Raw genomic sequence first — 19,874 nt, 5'->3', positions numbered from 1 at the left:
AGAAATTATTTTTTGTATGTTAGTATTGCCAAGATATGTTGATGAACTTAATTTTGAATGTACTAGGGAGCCATTGCATGTACTTGACCAGGAAATGAATATGAGATTGGTATTTCAGGATAACCACTTAAGTAACAGTATAAGAGTTGGAAATTTGGAGAGAAGGAAATCAGTCAAGAGACTACAAAAGTTGTCCAGACAACAGCTAATGAAGAATATTACCATAATAACAGGAAAAAGGAGGACCATTGAAAAATCACTGTAAAGAAAAAAATTGAGGTTTACTAACAGATTGGATATAGAAATGAGGGTCAGAGGGGTGTTAAAGATGCTTCAGAGGTTTACAAAATGGTTGGTTGGAAGATGAAAACACATGGTTTCTTTTTTAAGAAACAAGCTAACTAATAATCTGTATAAGATATTTATTTTGCCCATTCTCTTTGGTTTTAGAGGTAATGAATTTCTAGATTTGTGGTATATGTTACAGAGATCAAGATAAATAAAACTGTGAATGTTACATACTTCTATGTTTCTTTAAAAATTAGAGATAGTTCACATAAATGATAAGCTTGTGCACAATTATAGGCTTTATTCATCCATGCACTTAACAGATGTTTATTGAAGCAGATACACAGTGGAGATTTAAACATTGTTCCTGTGAAGTCATGGGTCTAGAGGTGGAGACTTATTTAAAAAATGCATCTCCCAAATAAATGTGAAATTTTAGCTTTGATATATGAGGGTACTAAGTGATTTGAAAATTTCTAACCAGACTATAAAGACACAATGTTCTAAACCAAAAATCATAGCCAAAATTTAAAAAAATAATTTATATTTTTACTCTAATCTGTGACTAATGCCACTTCCTATTAAAGGCCATCCTATCTAATAATAGACAAATATGCAAATTGACTATACCTCCGACACACCCACAAGCTACGCCCACCACCCAATCAGAGCGAGTATGCAAATTAACCCAAACCAAGATGGCTACAGCCACAGAGAGCAAGGTTTCCTAGGTAACAGAGGAAGCCAAGCTTTCTGCCTGCCCTTGCCAGGCCTAAGCCTCCACTCAAGCTACAAAGTTTCAATTATAGAAGGTAAACAAATTCAAACAAATGGCAGCAGAATGGAGCTTGAGAGAGCAGGCCAGGGTTGTCGCCAGCAACAGGGGAAGCAAAGCTTTCCGCACATCCTGGCCGGGCCCACCTGCTTAAGGCAATAAAGTTTCAATTATAACCCCAACACAAATGGCTGCCGGCCTCAGATGGAGCCCCAGGCTTGGCTCCGCTCCAAGCTACAAAGTTTCAATTGTAGAAGGAAAATAAATTCCAGATACCAGGGCCTCCACTTGGGTTGCCAGGGGGCATGGCCGGCCTGCAAACCACCACAGGCCCCTCGCTCAGGCCGCCCCACACCCCAAGGGAACCCCCTACCTGATCCGGGACGCCCTTCAGGGCAAACCAGCTGGCCCCCACCCCTGTACCAGGCCTCTATCCTATCTAATAAAAGAGTAATATGCAGATTGATCATCACTGCAACACACAATATAGCTTCCCCCATGTGGTCAAAGATCCTGCCCCCATGTGGACACAAGATGGCCACCACAAGATGGCCAGCAGGAGAAGGCAGTTGGGAGGCACCTGGCCTGCAAGGGAGGGCAGTTGGGAGGCACCTGGCCTGCAGGGGAGGGCAGTTGAGAGGGACCAAGCCTGCAAGGGAGGGCAGTTGGAGGTGATCAACCCTGCAGGAGAGGGCAGTTAGGGGTGACCAGGCCGGCAGAGGAGGGAAGTTGGGGGCAAACAGGCTGGCAGCAGAGTGGCTAGGGGGTGATCAGGCTGGCAGGCAGAAGTGGTTAGGGGCAATCAGGAAGGCAGGCAGGCAAGCAGTTGGGAGCCAGCAGTCCTGGATTGTGAGCAGTCCACCGGGATCGGGCCTAAACGGGCAGTCGGACATCCCTCAAGTGGTCCCATATTGGAGAGGGTACAGGCTGGGCTGAGGGACAACCCCCCTCCGTGCACGAATTTCATGCACCGGGCCTCTAGTTATCAAATAATTGGACATTAAGATGTCTAAATAGCTATTCCCATCACTACAGTGCCATCTACAGGTATGTAAGTGGTGGCTTCTCAAGGGTCAGTTCAGGGTTGTTTTTCTTTAATTGAATTTATTGGGGTGACATTGGTTCACAAAACCATACAGATTTCAAATGTACAACTCAACAAAACATCCTAAGCACACTACATTGTTCGCCCATCACCACAAGCAAAGTCTCTTTCAGTCACCATTCCCCCACCTTTGCCCAGTTCCACCTTCCCTCCACCCAGCCTCCCTCCCTCTGGCTAACACCACCACACTGGATTTTGATTGTAAAGATTAAAAGAATTTATTCTTAATTTTAAATGCAATAGTGGCTCTTCCATAAGTCTGGTAGGGGTATTTGTTGAAAAACTATAGTTAATTCTGACACATGCTACAACATGGATCAACCCAGAGGACATCAAGCTAAGTGAAATAAGCCAGTCAAAAAAGATCAGTATTGTATGATTCCACTTATTTGAAGTATCTATAATAATCAAATCCATAGAAACAGAAGGTAGAATGGTCTTTGTCAGGGACTAGGAGGAGGGAGAAATGAGAAGTTGTTGATTAATAGGTATAGAGTTTTAGTTTTACAAGGTAAAAAGTTTCTGGAATTTGGTTGCCCAATAATGTGAATGAACTTAATTTATTAACATTGCTGAACTATGCACAGGTTAAGATGGTAAATATCATGTTCTTTTACCCAAATAAAAAACCTGATAGCTATATAAAAAATTCCCTTGCTGCATTTATGGCTTTAATTTAGGACAATGAACTAGAGACTAAAATGAATTTTTAAGGCTCATTGCCACCAGGACAAGTCATTTGCATTTGCTGCCAGGAGAGGGAGACATTCATTCTAATCCCCCAAATCCGTCACTCATCTGCAAAGACTGGCCTGGGGAATGTGAGTGATGTGAGTAAAGCTTCCAAACTCGGGCCTCCTTAGCTTTACTCTCTAATTACTTGAGATGGTTTATTATAACACTAGAGGCCCAGTGCACAAAATTGGTGAACGAGGTTGGGGGCTCCCCTCAGCCCAGCCTGCACCCTCTCTAATCTGGGACCCCTTGAGGGATGTCCGACTGCCAGTTTAAACCAGCAGTCGGATATCCCTCTCACAATCCTGGACCTCTGGCTCCTAATTGTTCACCTGCCTGCCTGCCTGGTTGCCCCTAACTGCCCTCCCTGCTGGTCTGATTGCCCCTCACTACCTCTGTGTGCTGGCCTGATTGCCCCTAACTGCCCCCCATGCTGGCCTGGTCACCCCTAACTGTCCCCCCCAACTGCCCCCCCTCCCGCTGTCCTGGTCGTCCCAACTGCCCCCCACCCCCCACCCGCCAGCCTGGTCACCCCTCACAGCCTGCTGTTCAGTCATTTGGTCGTCCCTCACTAACCCCCCTGCCGGCCTGGTCACAGGCAGCCATCTTTGAGGGCATGAGGGTTAATTTGCATATTACCTCTTCATTATATAGGATTTCCCTGCTTACTAAATACTGGAAAATCTTATCAGAGCAATTTCAGCAGCAGAGAGAGATGGGTTTAGTTGAGATGGTGTTAGAAGGGCTCCCCTAGGGTTGATAGCCATGAAAATGGAGGCAGCAGATAATAAATGACTTTTAAAAAAAGACACGACTTAAAATGGAAGGAAAGAGACAAAAAGAAGCTAGGGGGCGAGTTCAAAGGGGGATGAGGAAATTAAAATGGAAGAGACCTGAAGATATTCATCAGTTACAGGAAAAGAAGCTAGTAGAGTGAAGAGAATGAAGATGTAAACAAAATGGGTAATTGACTAAACAAGGACGTAGAGAAGGCTCGACAGAGGATTACACCAGGAGCACAGGGCAGTGGATTAATATTAGATAAGAAGCGAGATAGATAAGAGGCAAGATAGGAAAGCCTGTTGTTCAGTTACCTTAAACTTTTAAATATCCTTACAACCACCTGTGAGTTAGTGGACTACTTATTACTGCCGTTCAAATGACAAGGGACTGAAGGCAAAGAGGGGTAAGATAACTTGTTCAAGTTTATGCATACTGACAGAATCACTGAACACGAAGTTCCCGCCTGGCCTCCGTCCTCTCGGTGCAATTACAGGGTGGGCAAAAGTAGGTCTAAAGTTGTTCATACGGAAAATAACACAACAACTAGTAAATAATAATACAAGCATAAACTCTGTGTTTTGCATACCGATAACTGTAAACCTACTTTTGCGCCACCCTGTAGGCCAAGGAGCCCTTATTCTCCAGTTCTCCAAACGCTGGGTGGCCATGGGCTCTGCTAGGACTTCATACCACCAGGCTCCCATTCGAAGATGAGGTAGGGTTAAGGGTAGGAATCGTGTGCATGTTTCAAGCCTTGTTCTTCTAAGAATATTCATGGCAAGGACAAGACGTATGTAACGCGTTGGGACTGCTTCCAGGTCACCCGTTTGCTGTGGCTGTGTTTGAGGATCACGTGTGGCTCTCTGACTGGACCGTGCCCTCGGTAATGAGGGTGAACAAGAGGACTGGCCAAAATAGGGTACGTCTCCGAGGCAGCATGCTGAAGCCCTCATCACTGGTTGTAGTTCATCCATTGGCAAAACCAGGTACACTGGACATGTTACACAGTCTTTCTTTGGCTGGAATCTGCAACTATTTTAATTGTTTGATGGCAGGGGAGGAGGGGGGATGTTGCAAGTCTCACTAATCCAGGTCAAGGTTAAGATTTCCCGAGATTTGGATTTTGTTTAAACTAAGACAGCCTGGTAGTGAATTTGGGCTTTATTCTTTCAATCTCGTTTCCCCCCACCCCTCCTAGACAGCTTTTACCTATCTTGTCTTTTTAAAAGATTCTTGGGTTAAAAGCACCGAGGATGAGGGTGGGGGAGGGACAATTTAGCCACCTGCAGTGGAAGCTTCTGTCTACACGGGGGCCTTTCCCCATGCCCTGAGAGTGCCAGGGAGTGAGCAGATAGAAAAGGCACCTAGTGTCCTACAGTAACTCTTCTTTCTGAGCTGCCCTGTGTCCGTTTGACTAGATCATGGGGCAGGAAATAGGAATATCGTCTTTCTAAAGAGCTTCTCAGACAACCGTACTGGTTATACTCAGTAAGTTACTCATAAGGTAATAACATCTTGAGCTAAACTGAGCTCCTAATAGGAGCGCTTCTGAAATAGCTCTTGCCACAGGCTCCATTTAGATACACTGAGTTTCTCTGCCCCTAAACTGTACACTGTGATTTGTATCAACGTACCCTTTTGATCTCCAAGCCCATCTGTGAATGCAGCTCTTTTCCCCGCTAGGAGCAGATCCCTGCTTATTCCAAAATGGAGGCTGCGAACATATTTGCAAAGAGAAGTTTGGAATTGCTCAGTGTTCATGTCGTGAAGGTTTTGTGAAAGCCCCAGGTGGGAAAAAGTGTCTTGCTCTAACTGATCATCAGATATCGGCAGGTAATGTAATAAATTATGTGCTAAAGCATCCTATCTGGGCTCAGGGATATAGTTCTGTTCTACACTAAACCCTATGCTTTTGCTGATTTTTAGTATTTTGTATAATTAAAAGCCCCTCTGCTTTCAGGGAGGCCAAGTGTTTTTTGTTTTTCTTCCTCTAATGAGTCTGTGCTTCTTATTAAAGACTAAATTGAATTGACCTCCTCTTGTTGTAAACTTAGTGAACAAAAGATAATATTCAAAGTCCAATCCTCCAACCCCCTCTTTATGGCGGAGTAGCCCAACTTTAGAAATAAATGCCAGTATTTTACCACCTCAGTTAATGTTCAGAGATATTTTGTTTAGAAGTTTTATGGCCTCAATGTTGGAGGTGACCCACCCCCCCACCCCGCCATATGACTGGTATTAGGATAGAAGTCAAAGTCTTTTCTAATAAATAATATTTCCTCAAGCAAGTATGAGGAATCCAACCTGAGAAGGCTGTAATAATGTTTTTAAAAAACTAACTATGACTTTGAAGAAGAGGAAGGAAGAGCGGGTCCAGTGTGATGTGTCAGTAGTCCTGACTTCCTTTTCTTGAATGTACATCTAATCAATTTTAATATATTTGGATATATCTCTTGATATCTTTATACCAAAGAGAATTTACATTTTATTTAAAATATTTTTTTAAAAAATGTATATTCATCTTAAAGGCATGGTGTAAGGTAGATGACAGATTGACAGCAAATAAATGGATCAATCTATCCATGAACCAGAATTGGATATTTTGGATTTTTAGAACTTTCTATTTATTGTTGTCTTAGGACAACAGTTCTCAATATTTTTAGTTTTAAGTGCCCTTTACATTCTTAAAAATGACTGAGAACTGCAAAGAGTTTTTGTTTATGTAAGTTATATCTATCCATATTTATATTATAAATTAAAACTAAAAGATTCTAAAAATATTTTTATTAAAATTATACTAATACTCCATTGTATATGAACATAACACATTTTAAGGAAATAAATGAAATAATTATGTATTTTTTATAATTATATAAATTAATGTATAGAGGAAGGGAGAGGGAGAGAGAGATAGAAACATCAATGATGAGAGAGAATCATTGATCAGCTGCCTCCTGCATGCCCCCAACTGGAGATCGAGCCTGCAATCCAGTCATGTGCCCTGACCGGGAATCACACTGTGACCTCCTGGTTCATAAGTCAGCGCTGAACCACTGATCCACAGCAGCTGAGCTGAAATAATTATATATTTTTCCAAAAAGAAATTCGTAGTAAGAAGAATGGCATTGGTTTTCCTTTATATCTTTAGTATCTGGCTTAGTGGAGGGCAGCTGGATTCTCATATCTGCTTGTAGGTTAAGTCTGTTGCTGTGCTGTTTTGGTTGAAGCACATGAAGAAAATTTGGCCTCACAGAGACATAGAGTTAGAAAAGGGGGAATACTTAGCTTGTGTTACAGATGCCCTTTTTTGTATTTTTTTATTTGATACTATGTCAGAACTATACAGTTGGTAGTTTCTTAGAGTTTAGTTGCAATGTGGAATCTGAAACCATATCAATGAACTTCTTTGCCTTCTGACACATTAAAATCCAGGGGTCTATTTTGTGCTTTGAGTGGCTCTTTTACCTTGCATGACTTATTAGCATCATGTTTTGGTCATTTGAAAATGTTGTTGAGTTATGCAGGTCTTCCAATGGTTACATTCATATACAAAAATAAAATTAATTATTATCATCAAACTCATCAGAAAAGTCTTTGAGTATCGGGATTTTTGTCAAGCTCATGGCAGATGAAAACATCTTGTACAATTTTACTTTCCATTTGAAAGCTCAAATTTTATTATTGGCAACAAGTACTGTGAGTTGTTTCCCTTGAAGTGACAGGCTCACTTCATTCATTTTTCAAAAAACGCTTGCCAAACCTCTAAGTGTTAAAAACATAGTTTATCAGTCATTCTTTCGAGTGAAAATTATGCTCAGTGAAAAAAGAGGCTAGTTTCAACTTGCACCTCAAAGAGCATACAAGTGATTTTCCTTCTGACAACCATCATAATTCAGTATTTTCAAAAATAACAGAATGTTTTATGTGTACTTCCCTTTTTATTAACCAGAATATTAAAGAGCCAAATATTCCATGGTTGAGATGTTTAAAAATTAATAATTCTTACTCTTTATTATGGATCTTCTTAAGTGAAAGTGGAGTGTGTGTGTGTGTGTGTGTGTGTGTGTGTGTGTGTGTGTGTATGTGAGTGTATGTGGCAGTGAAGAACATGAACACTAGTAGAGTTTGATGCCATGGCCTTGATTCTTGCTAAGGCACTGAATTCCACCCATCATTACTTTTGCCCATCAATATCCATGGAGACAGTGAAAAAAGACAGAAAACATCAATGTTATTTGCCTTTTATAAAAATAGTTTGACCTTATGGACTCCATGCAATGGAACCCCCGGGATCCATGCACCATACTTAGAGAGCATATTTGGTGTTTTAGGGGATCCAGTTTTTCCATGTCTGGGAGGTTGCATAGGTCCTATGCCTATATTATACGGCTTATTTATGCTCCTCCGCATTCCTAAATAAAAAATCAGGCAAAAATAAGTCTTGGAACAGCCTAAAGAAGGAGTGTGTATGGAAGTCAGGTTGGGGAGATTAGATCACTAATTTTCCCTTGTAATGACAGTCTATGATTATGGGCTGAGTATATTTATAAGGATTGTAGTATTTCACTCTTATTGTTTTTTTTTTTTTTTTTTGCCAATACCTAAAAATGTCCTGCCTTTTACCCCCACTGCCTCCCTTTCCTCAACCATCAGTTGCATGGAGCAAAGCTGGGATGGTGGGTATAGCAGGTGAGGTTTTCTAAGTCACCAAGACCCTGATAGTTTCCTTGAATGCTCTTACTGTGAGAATGAATCTGAATTCACACCCAACAAAGAGCCATAAATATAAATTAAATACCACTTTTCTTGAATCATAAAAGATAAATTAATTATATCTGTTGACCTCCAATAGGTAGCAACGCAGATCTAAGTAATCAAGTAATGCCATCGGACATCTTATCCAGCAGTCGAGGGTTTGGAGATAACATTACAGAATCTCAACATATGCTGGTGGCCGAAATCATGGTGTCAGGTATGAATAATGAATCCTCCAGTACAGCTTTGGTCCCAACAATTTCCATCCTACCAATTAAAATTCTGAATTATCTCTCTAACTTAATGTTGGCTAAATCTACACAAAACTAGTGAAGCCCAACTTTGGACTCCAACTTTGGAACTTCTCTTCTGAACCATGTGCTGGAAGAAGATGGCCCCATATTACACTGGACAAGAACTTTACTCATTAAGACTCCGCACTGAACCTTCCTGGAAGAAATCTAACTTGGAAACAAGGGTGAAAAATAAGACAGAACAGATTTGAATGTATCCCCCCACACCTCATATTTTTGGTATCTGGCCCATCTAGCTGTACTTCCATTAGTGTGAAAGTAGATAGTAATTGATAAGAAAATATAGGTTTTTTGTTTCAGCTGCTCCAGAAAGTCTACAATTAGCAACTGTTAGAATTTTCCTTCTATATGGCACATTTATCACCAAATTGCTAAGTTATTTGTTCATTATTTAACAACTTTAGGGAACATAATTCTTTTATATTCTGTATTCACTCATGAGACCAATGGTCTTCAAATTGGATTTAGCTCAGCCCTAGGTCTTCTGCAAACCCCACGCCTTCTCACTCTAGGTCTCTGCCCTTCAATCAGTGCAGCTGAGTAAGGTTTTAACAAAGTGTCTGTGACTAAAAATATGTTTGGAAACTCTACAGTAGGACATTACATACACTTAACAAAGTGCTCGTCCAACTTTTATGATCTGCAGACTAATTTGTCAATATATAAGTCTTACCCCTCCTCATAAGAATTTATCAGTGTGATCCTATATGATAAAAGCCTAATATGCTAAGTGTCCAGTTGACTATTTGGCCGTTCAACCAATCAAAGCGTAATATGCTAATGATATGCTAAGGCCACTCAACTGCTCACTATGACATGCATTGACCACCAGGGGCAGACAGTTGACCAGTTGACCAGTCGCTATGACATGTACTGACCACCAGGGGACAGATGCTCCAACTGGTAAGTTAGCTTGCTGCTGGGGTCCAGCTGATTGAGACTGAGTGAGATGGGCCGGACATGCCCTGGAGCCCTCCTGTGGTCCCTCCCCGGCTGGCTAACCTCCTGCGTCTTTCCCCAGCCCCGATCATGTACCAGTGGGGTCCCTTGGCCTGGCCTGCACCCTCTCACAATCTGGGACCCCTCGGGGGATGTCAGAGAGCTGGTTTCCGCCCAATCCCACAGGCCAGGCCGAGGGACCCCAATGGTGCATGAATTCGTGTACCAGGCCTCTAGTTTTATAATAAAATACAAGGTGGTGGACTTTTTAGCAATGATAATTTATATGGAGCTTTAGAGTTTATCAGGTACTTCATCCTCAAATTTGATACTTATCATAGCACATCATCTTACAGATTTAAAAACTGAGACTAAGATATTTGAAGTTAGTGACTTGACCAAAGATTTAAAAAAATTATGACCAAATAATTAATTCATGTCAAGAAAATGAGAACTGGAAAACATTGTCTCATTAGGAATATTATTCATTTTAAAACTATTTATTTGTCATACATCATGCTAAGTGCTGGGGATGCCGTGATGAGATAAATACAGCCCCAGTCTCCAAGGTCATGATCTGATGTGGAGACAAACAATGTGATGAAATAAAACAATATAAATATGAGCAGTATAGAGAAACTTTCAAAGTCACTTTGGATCCCTAAAAATTCATAGAGTATATTTTGAAAGACTAATGTTTGGGGGACTCAAAGACCAAGATAAATGACAGTAATTTAGGCACATGGGTGAGATGGAAGAGTGATGAAATGGCCGAAAATTTAGAATGTACATATCATAGGCTGTGTTTGGCTTCATATCTGGAAACATACTCTGCCTTGTGTAGAATAGATGGAATTGATCGTCTTGGTTAAAATGACCTAATCTTTTCATATGTGGATTGTGTTCTATTTTGTCTTTGCTTATAAAGTTGTAGTTCTACCTGTGTTAGGCTAAGGGATCTTATTTATGAGTGAGATTTCATTTCAAAAAAGTGTCTATACTAAAAAGAGCTTGAAAACTCTATGTTGGATTTTAGGTCAATATATTCTTATTCCCCAAAGACAGACATTGATTTGTAGCAAGTAGATCTGTGCATAATATGACAAAGAGTCTCAATCATAAAAATTTCATTGTCAAATCTACTAAAATTATGAATTATTCTAGTTAATGAATAAAATTTAAAATTCGTAATGTGGCCTGTTGGGCCCTAGATGAACTAGCCCTCACACACTTCACCAACCAAGATGTGTGCCCTTCTGTCCTCGGCTTCTGTGGCCTGCTTCAGTTACCCTCGTCTCACCTGGAACATGCAGGTGCCGTGTTCTTGGCCCACGGTGCTCTTTCTAATCCTTCCAAGTCCTGCAAATCCTTCAGACCTCAGATTTTTCTAAATGTATTTATTTATTTTTAAAATTTTTTATTGATTTCAGAGAGGAAAGGAGAGGGAAAGAGAGATAGAAACATCAATGATGAGAGAGAATCGTTGATTGGCTGCTGCCTGCACGCTCCACACTGGTAATCAAGCCCGCAACCCAGGCATGTGCCCTGACTGGGAGGTGAACTGGGACCTCCTGGTTCATAGGCCGATGCTCAACCACTGAGTCATGCTGGCCGGGCCAGACCTCAGCTTTACATGCCCTTGCTCAGAAAGCCTTTCCTAGTCTCCCGATCCAGGTGAGAACCACTTCAGTTCTCTTAGAACTAGGGATTGTTTTATGAATAGTGCTTACCATACCTGTACTTAAATAATTAATTATATAAGAAAGCAGAGTCCTTGTCGATATTTTCCACCACTGTATTTGTGGCTCTCATTAGGATCTGGTACGTATTAGGTACTTTGGAATGAAATTATTAATTTTACCAACAGGCCCCAGAATCTTCTCTAGTTTGATGAGGCAAATTGTGATTCAGGCTGTCACAGCATTCTTCTTCCTTATAATCCTTATTTAGATATGCATAATATTTTATAATTCTCAAAAGAGTTTTAAAGATTACTTTTTCTTCAAGTTCTTTCAACAATCATGTAAAGTAGACCGGACAGAAATTGTCACTTGTATTTTAGAGAAGAGGATTGTGAAGCCCAGGCATTCCTTCTTTCCAGAGCTACTTTATGGTAGAAAGAACTTCGGCTATAGCCCATCCCTCCAACAACTGCACCTCCATTGGTTTTTATTGTGCAAAGCAGCCTTAGGGTTTGCAAGTTGCCAAATAAATCCTGAATCAGATTCTAATTTAAGATAATTGTGCAAGTGATTTAAAATGCCTTGAGTAATTGAATACTGTCCACCACACACTCTGAACAGCCTTGTGATTTGGAAGCTAGTCCTCCAGATAAATGCCGAATCAAATGGGTAATTGATTTAGTCTGAAGTTATCCATCTTTAAGAGTCAGGAGTGACACATTATCAGGCAAGCCTGAAAGGTATGTTTTCCCACAAGAGAAATCTTACTGAAATAGCTAAGCAAATCAAACACAATTACCCAAGGTCTTCGTTCACATGGCATCAAATCCTACTTTGATCATTTAACTTTCTTTAAATTTATGGGCAAGTTTGACCTCTTCTATACTCAGATGAGCAAACTTACTAGTGAATAGACAGATGACAGCTTATATCCTACTGTGGTATGTCAGATCCCCCCAACTCCAAAAGGGAGGAGACATTTGGAGAATGATTATATAGTAGTTAAAGGGCGGGGGTGGGGGTAGAGGGGGACTTGCTCATGTTTATGGCTCAGCATGCAACTCTGTCCCCTGGGGCATTTGCATTTAATGGAGTATGAAATGAAATGATCCATTTACAGCATTTAGTTTATATGGTTCATGACTTTGCAAAAGTGCCTTGAGGTTTGCAAGTCTCTGCATAAATCTTGATAATAAACATACATATTCTATTATATATGAAATGTAATTTTAGTAAATCAACAATAAATCTTTATGACTGAATCTCTTTGCCATGTTAGTACACAGAGCTACTTGCTATATATTACTCTGTGTGTCTTTCAGGGATAAGAACATATTGACCTCTTTTGTATGTCATTATGGTTGGGAATTCTCAAATAAGCTAGAAACCTTTTGAAACTCGAGTTCATTTTCTCCTAGAAATTTTATAATTCAAATTTTAAATGCTTTTAAAAATTGTAAATAAGTTCATGCAGGGCTGTTTGAACACTAAACAGTTCTTTAGGACTAAAGCTTTGTTGTTGAGAGCATGTAAATGAGAACATATGGCTTGTGAGTCCTTTAAGATGGATATGACTTCCAGGTCAGCAGTGTTTCTATTTGGAGAATAACCTGTCCCAGAACTGGAAAAGGGCACACTGGAATGTTCTGTAGAACCCAGAACATTAAAGCCCATTGCCACCTCTGAGGAATGGAAGTAACCTGATGGGGTTCTCGCTCTTTGCAGATGAAGATGACTGCAGTCCCGTGGGATGTGGTCCACACTCCCAGTGTGTCTCAGAGGGAGAGGCTGCCACGTGTCAGTGTCTGAGAGGATTTGCCGGGGATGGAAAAGTATGTTCTGGTAAGAGTGAAGATCAATGTACATAACTGTGGGAAATAGTGAGCCAGAAACATTCTCTCGGATCAAATGGATTCAAATCTCCTGAAGGACTTATGTAATCAGCAGGGTTGAATAAATTATTTGGTATTAGCTAAAAAGATAATGGGCTTGCCCTCGGGGGTGGGAGTGGCAGGGGGATCAATCGGGGGGGAAAAAGGAGACATCCTATCTAATAATAGACAAATATGCAAATTGACCATACCTCCGACACACCCACAAGCCATGCCCACCATCCAATCAGAGCAAGCATGCAAATTAACCCAAACCAAGATGGCTACAGCCACAGAGAGCAAGGTTTCCTAGGTAACAGAGGAAGCCAAGCTTTCTGCCAGCCGTTGCAGGCCTAAGCCTCCACTCAAGCTACAAAGTTTCAATTATCGAAGGTAAACAAATTCAAACAAATGGTGGCAGAATGGAGCTTGAGAGAGCAGGCCGTGGTTGCCGCCAGCAACAGGGGAAGCAAAGCTTTCCGCATACCCTGGCTGGGCCCACCCGCTTAAGGCAACAAAGTTTCAATTATAACCCCAACACAAATGGCTGCCGGCCTCAGAGGGAGCCCCAGGCTTGGCTCTGCTCCAGGCTACAAAGTTTCAATTGTAGAAGGAAAATAAATTCCAGATACCAGGGCCTCTGCTTGGGTTGCCAGGGGGCGTGGCCCGCCTGCAAACCACCACAGGCCCCTCGCTCAGGCTGCCCTAGACCCCAAGGGAACCCCCACCTGATCTGGGACGCCCTTCAGGGCAAACCAGCTGGCCCCCACCCCTGTACCAAGCCTCTATCCTATCTAATAAAAGAGTAATATGCAGATTGATCATCACTGCAACACACAATATAGCTGCCCCCATGTGGTCAAAGATCCTGCCCCCATGTGGACACAAGATGGCCACCACAAGATGGCCAGCAGGAGAGGGCAGTTGGGAGGCACCTGGCCTGCAAGGGAGGGCAGTTGAGAGGGACCAAGCCTGCAAGGGAGGGCAGTTGGAGGTGATCAACCCTGCAGGAGAGGGCAGTTAGGGGTGACGAGGCTGGCAGAGGAGGGAAGTTGGGGGCAAACAGGCTGGCAGCAGAGTGGTTAGGGGGTGATCAGGCTGGCAGGCAGAAGCGGTTAGGGGCAATCAGGAAGGTAGGCAGGCAAGCAGTTGGGAGCCAACAGTCCTGGATTGTGAGAGGGACTAACCACCAGGATCAGGCCTAAACGGGCAGTCGTACATCCCTCAAGGGGTCCCATATTGGAGAGGGTACAGGCTGGGCTGAGGGACAACCCCCCTCCGTGCACGAATTTCGTGCACCGGGCCTCTAGTATGTAATACTTTAACCAACAACAACAAAAAGATAATGGGTGGCATGTATAGAAATATGAAACATAGTATGTTGTTACATTACATTGAGTTTATGTTAAAATTACATTATATATGGAGTTGACATTAAGGAGAAGAATTTATAATTAGTTTCAGAAGTATGAATGTGAGTTCAAGTCAAATTTATAAAGCCAACAACTTAATAAAAACACAGCTTTTTTTCCTCCAAAAGCTTAGGTCACACGTTTTAGTTTAATAAATAGACTGTGATGGATCGGCCTCTGTTTTACATTGATTGCCTCAAAATCATAAGTTAGCGATTACTGTAAATAATCTCAGTCCTTATGGCCTGAAACTCTGGCACAAATTGATTTACTTACACATTTGTAGCTAATCAGACATGTGAGAGAACTATAAAAATCGACTGAGACATGAGCTTTGTGGGTTTACATTGCATTTGCAGTCTCCGTAAACAACTGAATGATCATATAGAAGATTATACTTCTTCTTTCCTAGTACCCTCATTTATACTAGGAAGGCCTATGTATTTCATTAGTTCATCATTTGCCCACAGATATGGATGAATGTGAGATGGGTATCACGGTTTGCCCGCACCCCTCCTCCAAGTGCATCAATACAGAAGGCAGCTATGTGTGCACGTGCTCAGAAGGCTACCGAGGAAACGGGACTCACTGTCTTGGTAAGAGTCTGTGTGCTCAGGTGGGTGTGTGGAGGCAGGCCTCGGAGCATCATGAAATGCTCTGGGTGTGGTGGGCCAAGGAAAGGCAGGATATAACCGGGGTGACATACATGTTAAGACTAAAAGGAGTTGTGTGACCTGTTCAAACGGACATCTTTCAGTTCTTGGTGCATAGCCAACTTGTGCCCTTGTGCTGTTCTTCACTGGTCAGCGACAACACCCAGCAGAGGCCATTTACCCCTCTGCCTTTCCAGTTCTTTTGTCTGGGTTTGAGGGACACCAGTGCCTCTTGGATACTGCATACCGTGACCTCTGGCCGGTGTGGCTTGGTTCGGTGTCATCCAGTGCACTGAGGGGTTGCTGGTTCAATTCTGGTAGGCGGTGCATGTGCTCAGATTGTGGGTTCAACCTCTCTTTCCCTCTCTCTCAACCTCTCTCCCTCTCCCTTCCTCTCTCTCTCTCTAAAGAAAAAAAAGTAATCAAAATATTATAAAAAATAGTAATACTACATTCCTTGAGCCATCCTGGGTGGAATTGAACATTTTCTTTGTCACCAAATTTGGCAATCAAACAGCAGTGAACTGCAGAGCTGATACAGGTTTTACTGTGTGTGTGTGTGGGTGTGTGTGTGCGTGTGCGTGTGTGTGTGTATGTGTGTGTGTGTATGTGTATGTGTGTATGTATGTGTGTGTGTGTGTGTGTGTGTGTGTGTGTGTGTGTGTAAAGGAAAAGAGGTGTGGTTCTGTGAAAAGGGCTCTTTGGTGGCTCTTGATAATAGATGAAAGACTCCAGCCACTGGCATTTAGATACAAATAATGAATGATTAAGACCTCTTTCATAACCACCATCCTCTGCCAAGGTCTGGGTGAGGCTTGTCGGACGGGAGTTCACTCTGGCTGTCTTGTCCCAGCCGAGTGTCAGCAGCGAAGCATCACCGCGCAAGTGCGGGCCTGCCCCAGCCATCGCCACCCAGCGAAGTGGGTATCTAAGGTTGTGCAGGGCTTTGCAATGTCTCTGAGTGTTTTCTTTTCCTGCTGAAAACATAAAAACCTTTTTACAGCGAGGGGCAGGTACCCTGGTAAGAAACTAAAATGGTCCTGCTTTCTCCTATAGGTTGAGATTAAAGATGAAATATCATTCAACTTCCAGGATCTGGCTGATTTAAACCAGACCTTTATCAGATTAGTTTTGTGGAGTTCACAGACATCTGTAAGTGCCATTTTAAGCACATACTTAGCTGTCAGTCAGGAAAATGTCACTGCTCTAATTAAACAGGCTCATAGATAATTTAGACAAGCAGGCTGTATATTTAATTTACTTTGAAGAGAAAGGAAGGGCCCAGCCTGCCCCATAGAAGCAGTGAGCTGGCTCCTACCCTCTCCCTCTCCCTCTCATCTTCCACCTCCTCCTTCCCTCCCTCTCCAGATATAGATATAGATATAGATATAGATACAGATATAGATATAGATACAGATATAGATACAGTGCTATATAAAAGAGTTGTTATTCTTATTGTAAAGAGTAGCTGTGCTTCTTGACCGCAAGTCTACCTTTGTTTTTGCTTCTTGCAAAAGCTCTTTCAGTCTCAGGGTGATAGTTCATAGAAATAGTAAGAGGAAGTCAGTTTTTTAAAGACTCAATTTGAGCCATTCAGGATCGGGATCCAATGGGACAGATATTTAACTGGCCTCCATTAGTACAACGGCACAGCACTGGGACTGAGGGGAATACCAAGGTGATAAAGGCAGTCCTTGCTGCAAGGAGAATGCGATCTAAGAGAAACACAGCTCTAAGTGGTGAAGAGGGTCAGCATCATAAGATAAGTGAAAACTGCAGCGGACGTTCAGAACTGGGACAAATGCCTGTTGGAGGTTTGGGGGAAGACTTCATAGAGGAAGGATTACTTTGCAAGCATAAATTTTTACTAGGCAGAACGTGGAGGGGTAGAAAGTAGCCTCATTGAGCACTGCCTGTAGGTTGTATGCGAGAGAAAGCAGAAACCAAGGCTGGTTAAGGTAGCGTCCTTGTCTGCTGTGCAGACTGAGTGGCCTAAACAAGACGTTTATTTTCTCACAGTTCTGCAGGCTAGATGTCCCAGATCAAGGTGCCAGCTCATTCGGTTCTTGGTGAGGACTCTCCCTGGCTTACAGATGCTGCCTTCTTGCTGCGCACACACTCATAGCCCTTCTCTGTGGCTCATGCAGAGAGGGAGGAAGGAAGGGAGGAGAGAGAGAGAGAGAGAGATCTGATGTCTCTTCCTCTTATAATGACACCAATCCTATTGAATCAGGGCCCCATTCTTATGACCTCATTTAACCTTAATTACTTCCTTATAGCCCCTTTCTCCAAATACAGTCACCATGGGAGTTGGGATTCAACATGTGACTTTTGGGGGATGCAATTCCTTGGTAACCGGTGCATTGGGTTACATTTGTGGAAGAGGAGTATCTGAGGGTTAGTCATTGGGGTTTTATTTCTCCAGACCAGCACTGCCAATAGCAATATAATGTCAGTCACATATATAATTTAAAATTTCCTAGTAGCCACATTAGAAAAAGTAAAAATAAACAGGTGAGATTAATTTAAAATATATTTTATTTATTCCAATATGTCCAAAATATTAACATTTTAAACTGATAAGAACAGATACTACACTTGACCTTAGCCAAAAGGCTGAGGAGCGATTATATTAACATTTTAATATACTATAATCAAAACAAAAATTATTAAGGTAATTTTACGTGCTTTCTCATTTGGGTATTAAGTCTTCAGAATCTGGCGTGTGTTTTACACGCACAGCCCCACGTGGACTGGCCGTGGTCCGGGTGCTCAGCACTGCCCCACGGCAATGGCTACCACACCGGGCAGCCCAGCGCTGGGCAGCAGGGGGCATTGGCAGCACTGGAGTCAAGTGGTGCGGTGATGGGAGATGGGGTTCAGGAAGACTGGCCTGGCACTGGTGTTTAGGGGTGGAGCAGAGAGGGCAGGATGCAGGGTTGTAGTCAGGCTCTTCTTACAGAGAGGAGGGGCCCACGCCTGAGGGTGGTAGCTGAGGAAGGAGAAGGTGGGCGGCTGGGACAGGAAGTGATGGCTTCGTTTATGTTTATGTTAGAAAGGCAACCATGTTGTCTTTGGTGTGAGCTGAACTTCTAAACGTTTGTCTGGAGATCACTTCCCAATCTCCAACTTTCCCACTGAGCTCTTGTGTTGGGAAGTTCCCTTTCCTTCCAAGCAGCAGGAAAACGCCAGCTTATCTAGACGTTTCCCTGAACGGGCTTGCAGTCCAGCGACCCTGCTCACCTCTCTCCCAGCGTTCCTGATTAAACATTTTGGATCCAGCAACATGCAGCACGATCAGACTCCTTGAATGTTGGGTTTGCCCGTTGTCTGACCCTCTTTCCTCCTCCAAACCCCACTTTTCCCTACTCCCCCTTTCCCGGCAGATATTGACGAGTGCCAACTGGGCGTGCACACCTGTGGGGGGAATTCCACCTGTACAAACACAGAGGGAAACTACACCTGCCTGTGTGCCAGCAGCCTGTCTGAACCCCGGCGGATTTGCCCCGGTAGGTCGGTGGGTTACCTAGATCCAAGGGGAGGAGCTTGATTTGGGGAAATTCTGTACCCCAGGGTATTTGCATTTGAGATTCCAGAAACCATTTGGTTCCATCAGGCTTCCCGGTTTGCTCTCCTGATTAGGTTGGTGCTGGGCTTGAGAATGCGCAATGGCCTGTTTTCTAATTTTGATAGCATCTGGGATAAATCCGTCTTTATTACTCACCGTTCAGTAGAGGTGGCAGCACAGGCGGCTCTCTGACTATGCAGCGAATGCCCGGGTTTGTGATGTCAATTTCTCGGGCTGCTGGGGAAACCGCAGGGCTGGGCAGATTGGGGAGGATGTCTGGACCTTTAGCATTTTTAGTCACTTTCAAGGATTTTAAAATTTTACTTTAAAAAGTCAATATTTCTTTATCTGAATTAGAATTCCAGCTCTTTTTTCTTCCTTTTTAAAAAAAATGTTCATAATAGTCAACTCCTGCTTCCTGACCCCTCTCCCCATAACCCAGCCTCTTCTCACCATCAGCACCCCAGCAGGGGGAGGCCAGGATCAGACTCATCCCCTTTACTAGTTATCCCGCCGGCTATTTATCCAGCTCCGCTCTGCAAGCAGAATGCATCCTAATAAAGGGAAGTTCTGCGCTTGCTTGGGTGTCTGTTTTTTTCTAACCAATTATTTTCTCAAATAATTTGCTCTTCTTAAAGGTATTGGAAGATTGCTAATATTTACATAGTCAGCTACACACCCTAATGTTTTCCTTTTAAAGAGCAGTGAACCATTCAGTGAAAAGACTTTACCACTTCGGCATTTCCTATGTATGGTAACATTTCTTTTCTCTCAACGGGACTAGTTTGAGGTCCCTCCCCCCACCCCCCACCCGAAAGTTAAATAGTTTTTAGAAGAAATCATTGCGTGGGAGAAATTTTTGAGACTCGCAGGATAGCAGGGGTAATGGACTGTGTATTGGTGGGTGGTTTATAAGCCATAAATAGATACTGTGGTTCAGCGAGACCCTCTTAAAGCTAGTTGTCATTTCACATGTGTGTGTTTGTGGATGACA

At 42.7% G+C, this 19,874-nt stretch overlaps 1 protein-coding gene and 1 pseudogene across 4 annotated transcripts in view; one reads left to right on the top strand and one right to left on the bottom strand.

Moving 5' to 3' along the window:
* EGF (epidermal growth factor) overlaps positions 1 to 19,874 on the top strand; it is a 103,872-nt gene that overhangs the window by 68,039 nt on the left and 15,959 nt on the right. For 2 of the 4 annotated variants that reach the window (XM_054726642.1, XM_054726636.1), the window contains 6 exons: positions 4,505 to 4,672; positions 5,370 to 5,519; positions 8,539 to 8,658; positions 13,102 to 13,218; positions 15,130 to 15,255; positions 18,699 to 18,821. In XM_054726642.1, coding sequence (XP_054582617.1) covers positions 4,505 to 4,672; positions 5,370 to 5,519; positions 8,539 to 8,658; positions 13,102 to 13,218; positions 15,130 to 15,255; positions 18,699 to 18,821 — 804 coding nt within the window. The remainder of the gene's footprint in view (positions 1 to 4,504; positions 4,673 to 5,369; positions 5,520 to 8,538; positions 8,659 to 13,101; positions 13,219 to 15,129; positions 15,256 to 18,698; positions 18,822 to 19,874) is intronic. The other 2 variants (XM_054726648.1, XM_054726653.1) reach the window with 2 other exon arrangements.
* On the bottom strand, positions 17,822 to 17,940 carry LOC114234687 (U2 spliceosomal RNA; annotated as a pseudogene).

The sequence above is a fragment of the Eptesicus fuscus genome, chromosome 2 (genome assembly GCF_027574615.1).
Source record: "Eptesicus fuscus isolate TK198812 chromosome 2, DD_ASM_mEF_20220401, whole genome shotgun sequence".
In the NCBI taxonomy this organism is placed as follows: Eukaryota; Metazoa; Chordata; class Mammalia; order Chiroptera; family Vespertilionidae; genus Eptesicus; species Eptesicus fuscus.
The sequence above is the reverse complement of the archived record's forward strand: the minus strand, read 5'-3'. Positions and strand labels throughout refer to the sequence as shown.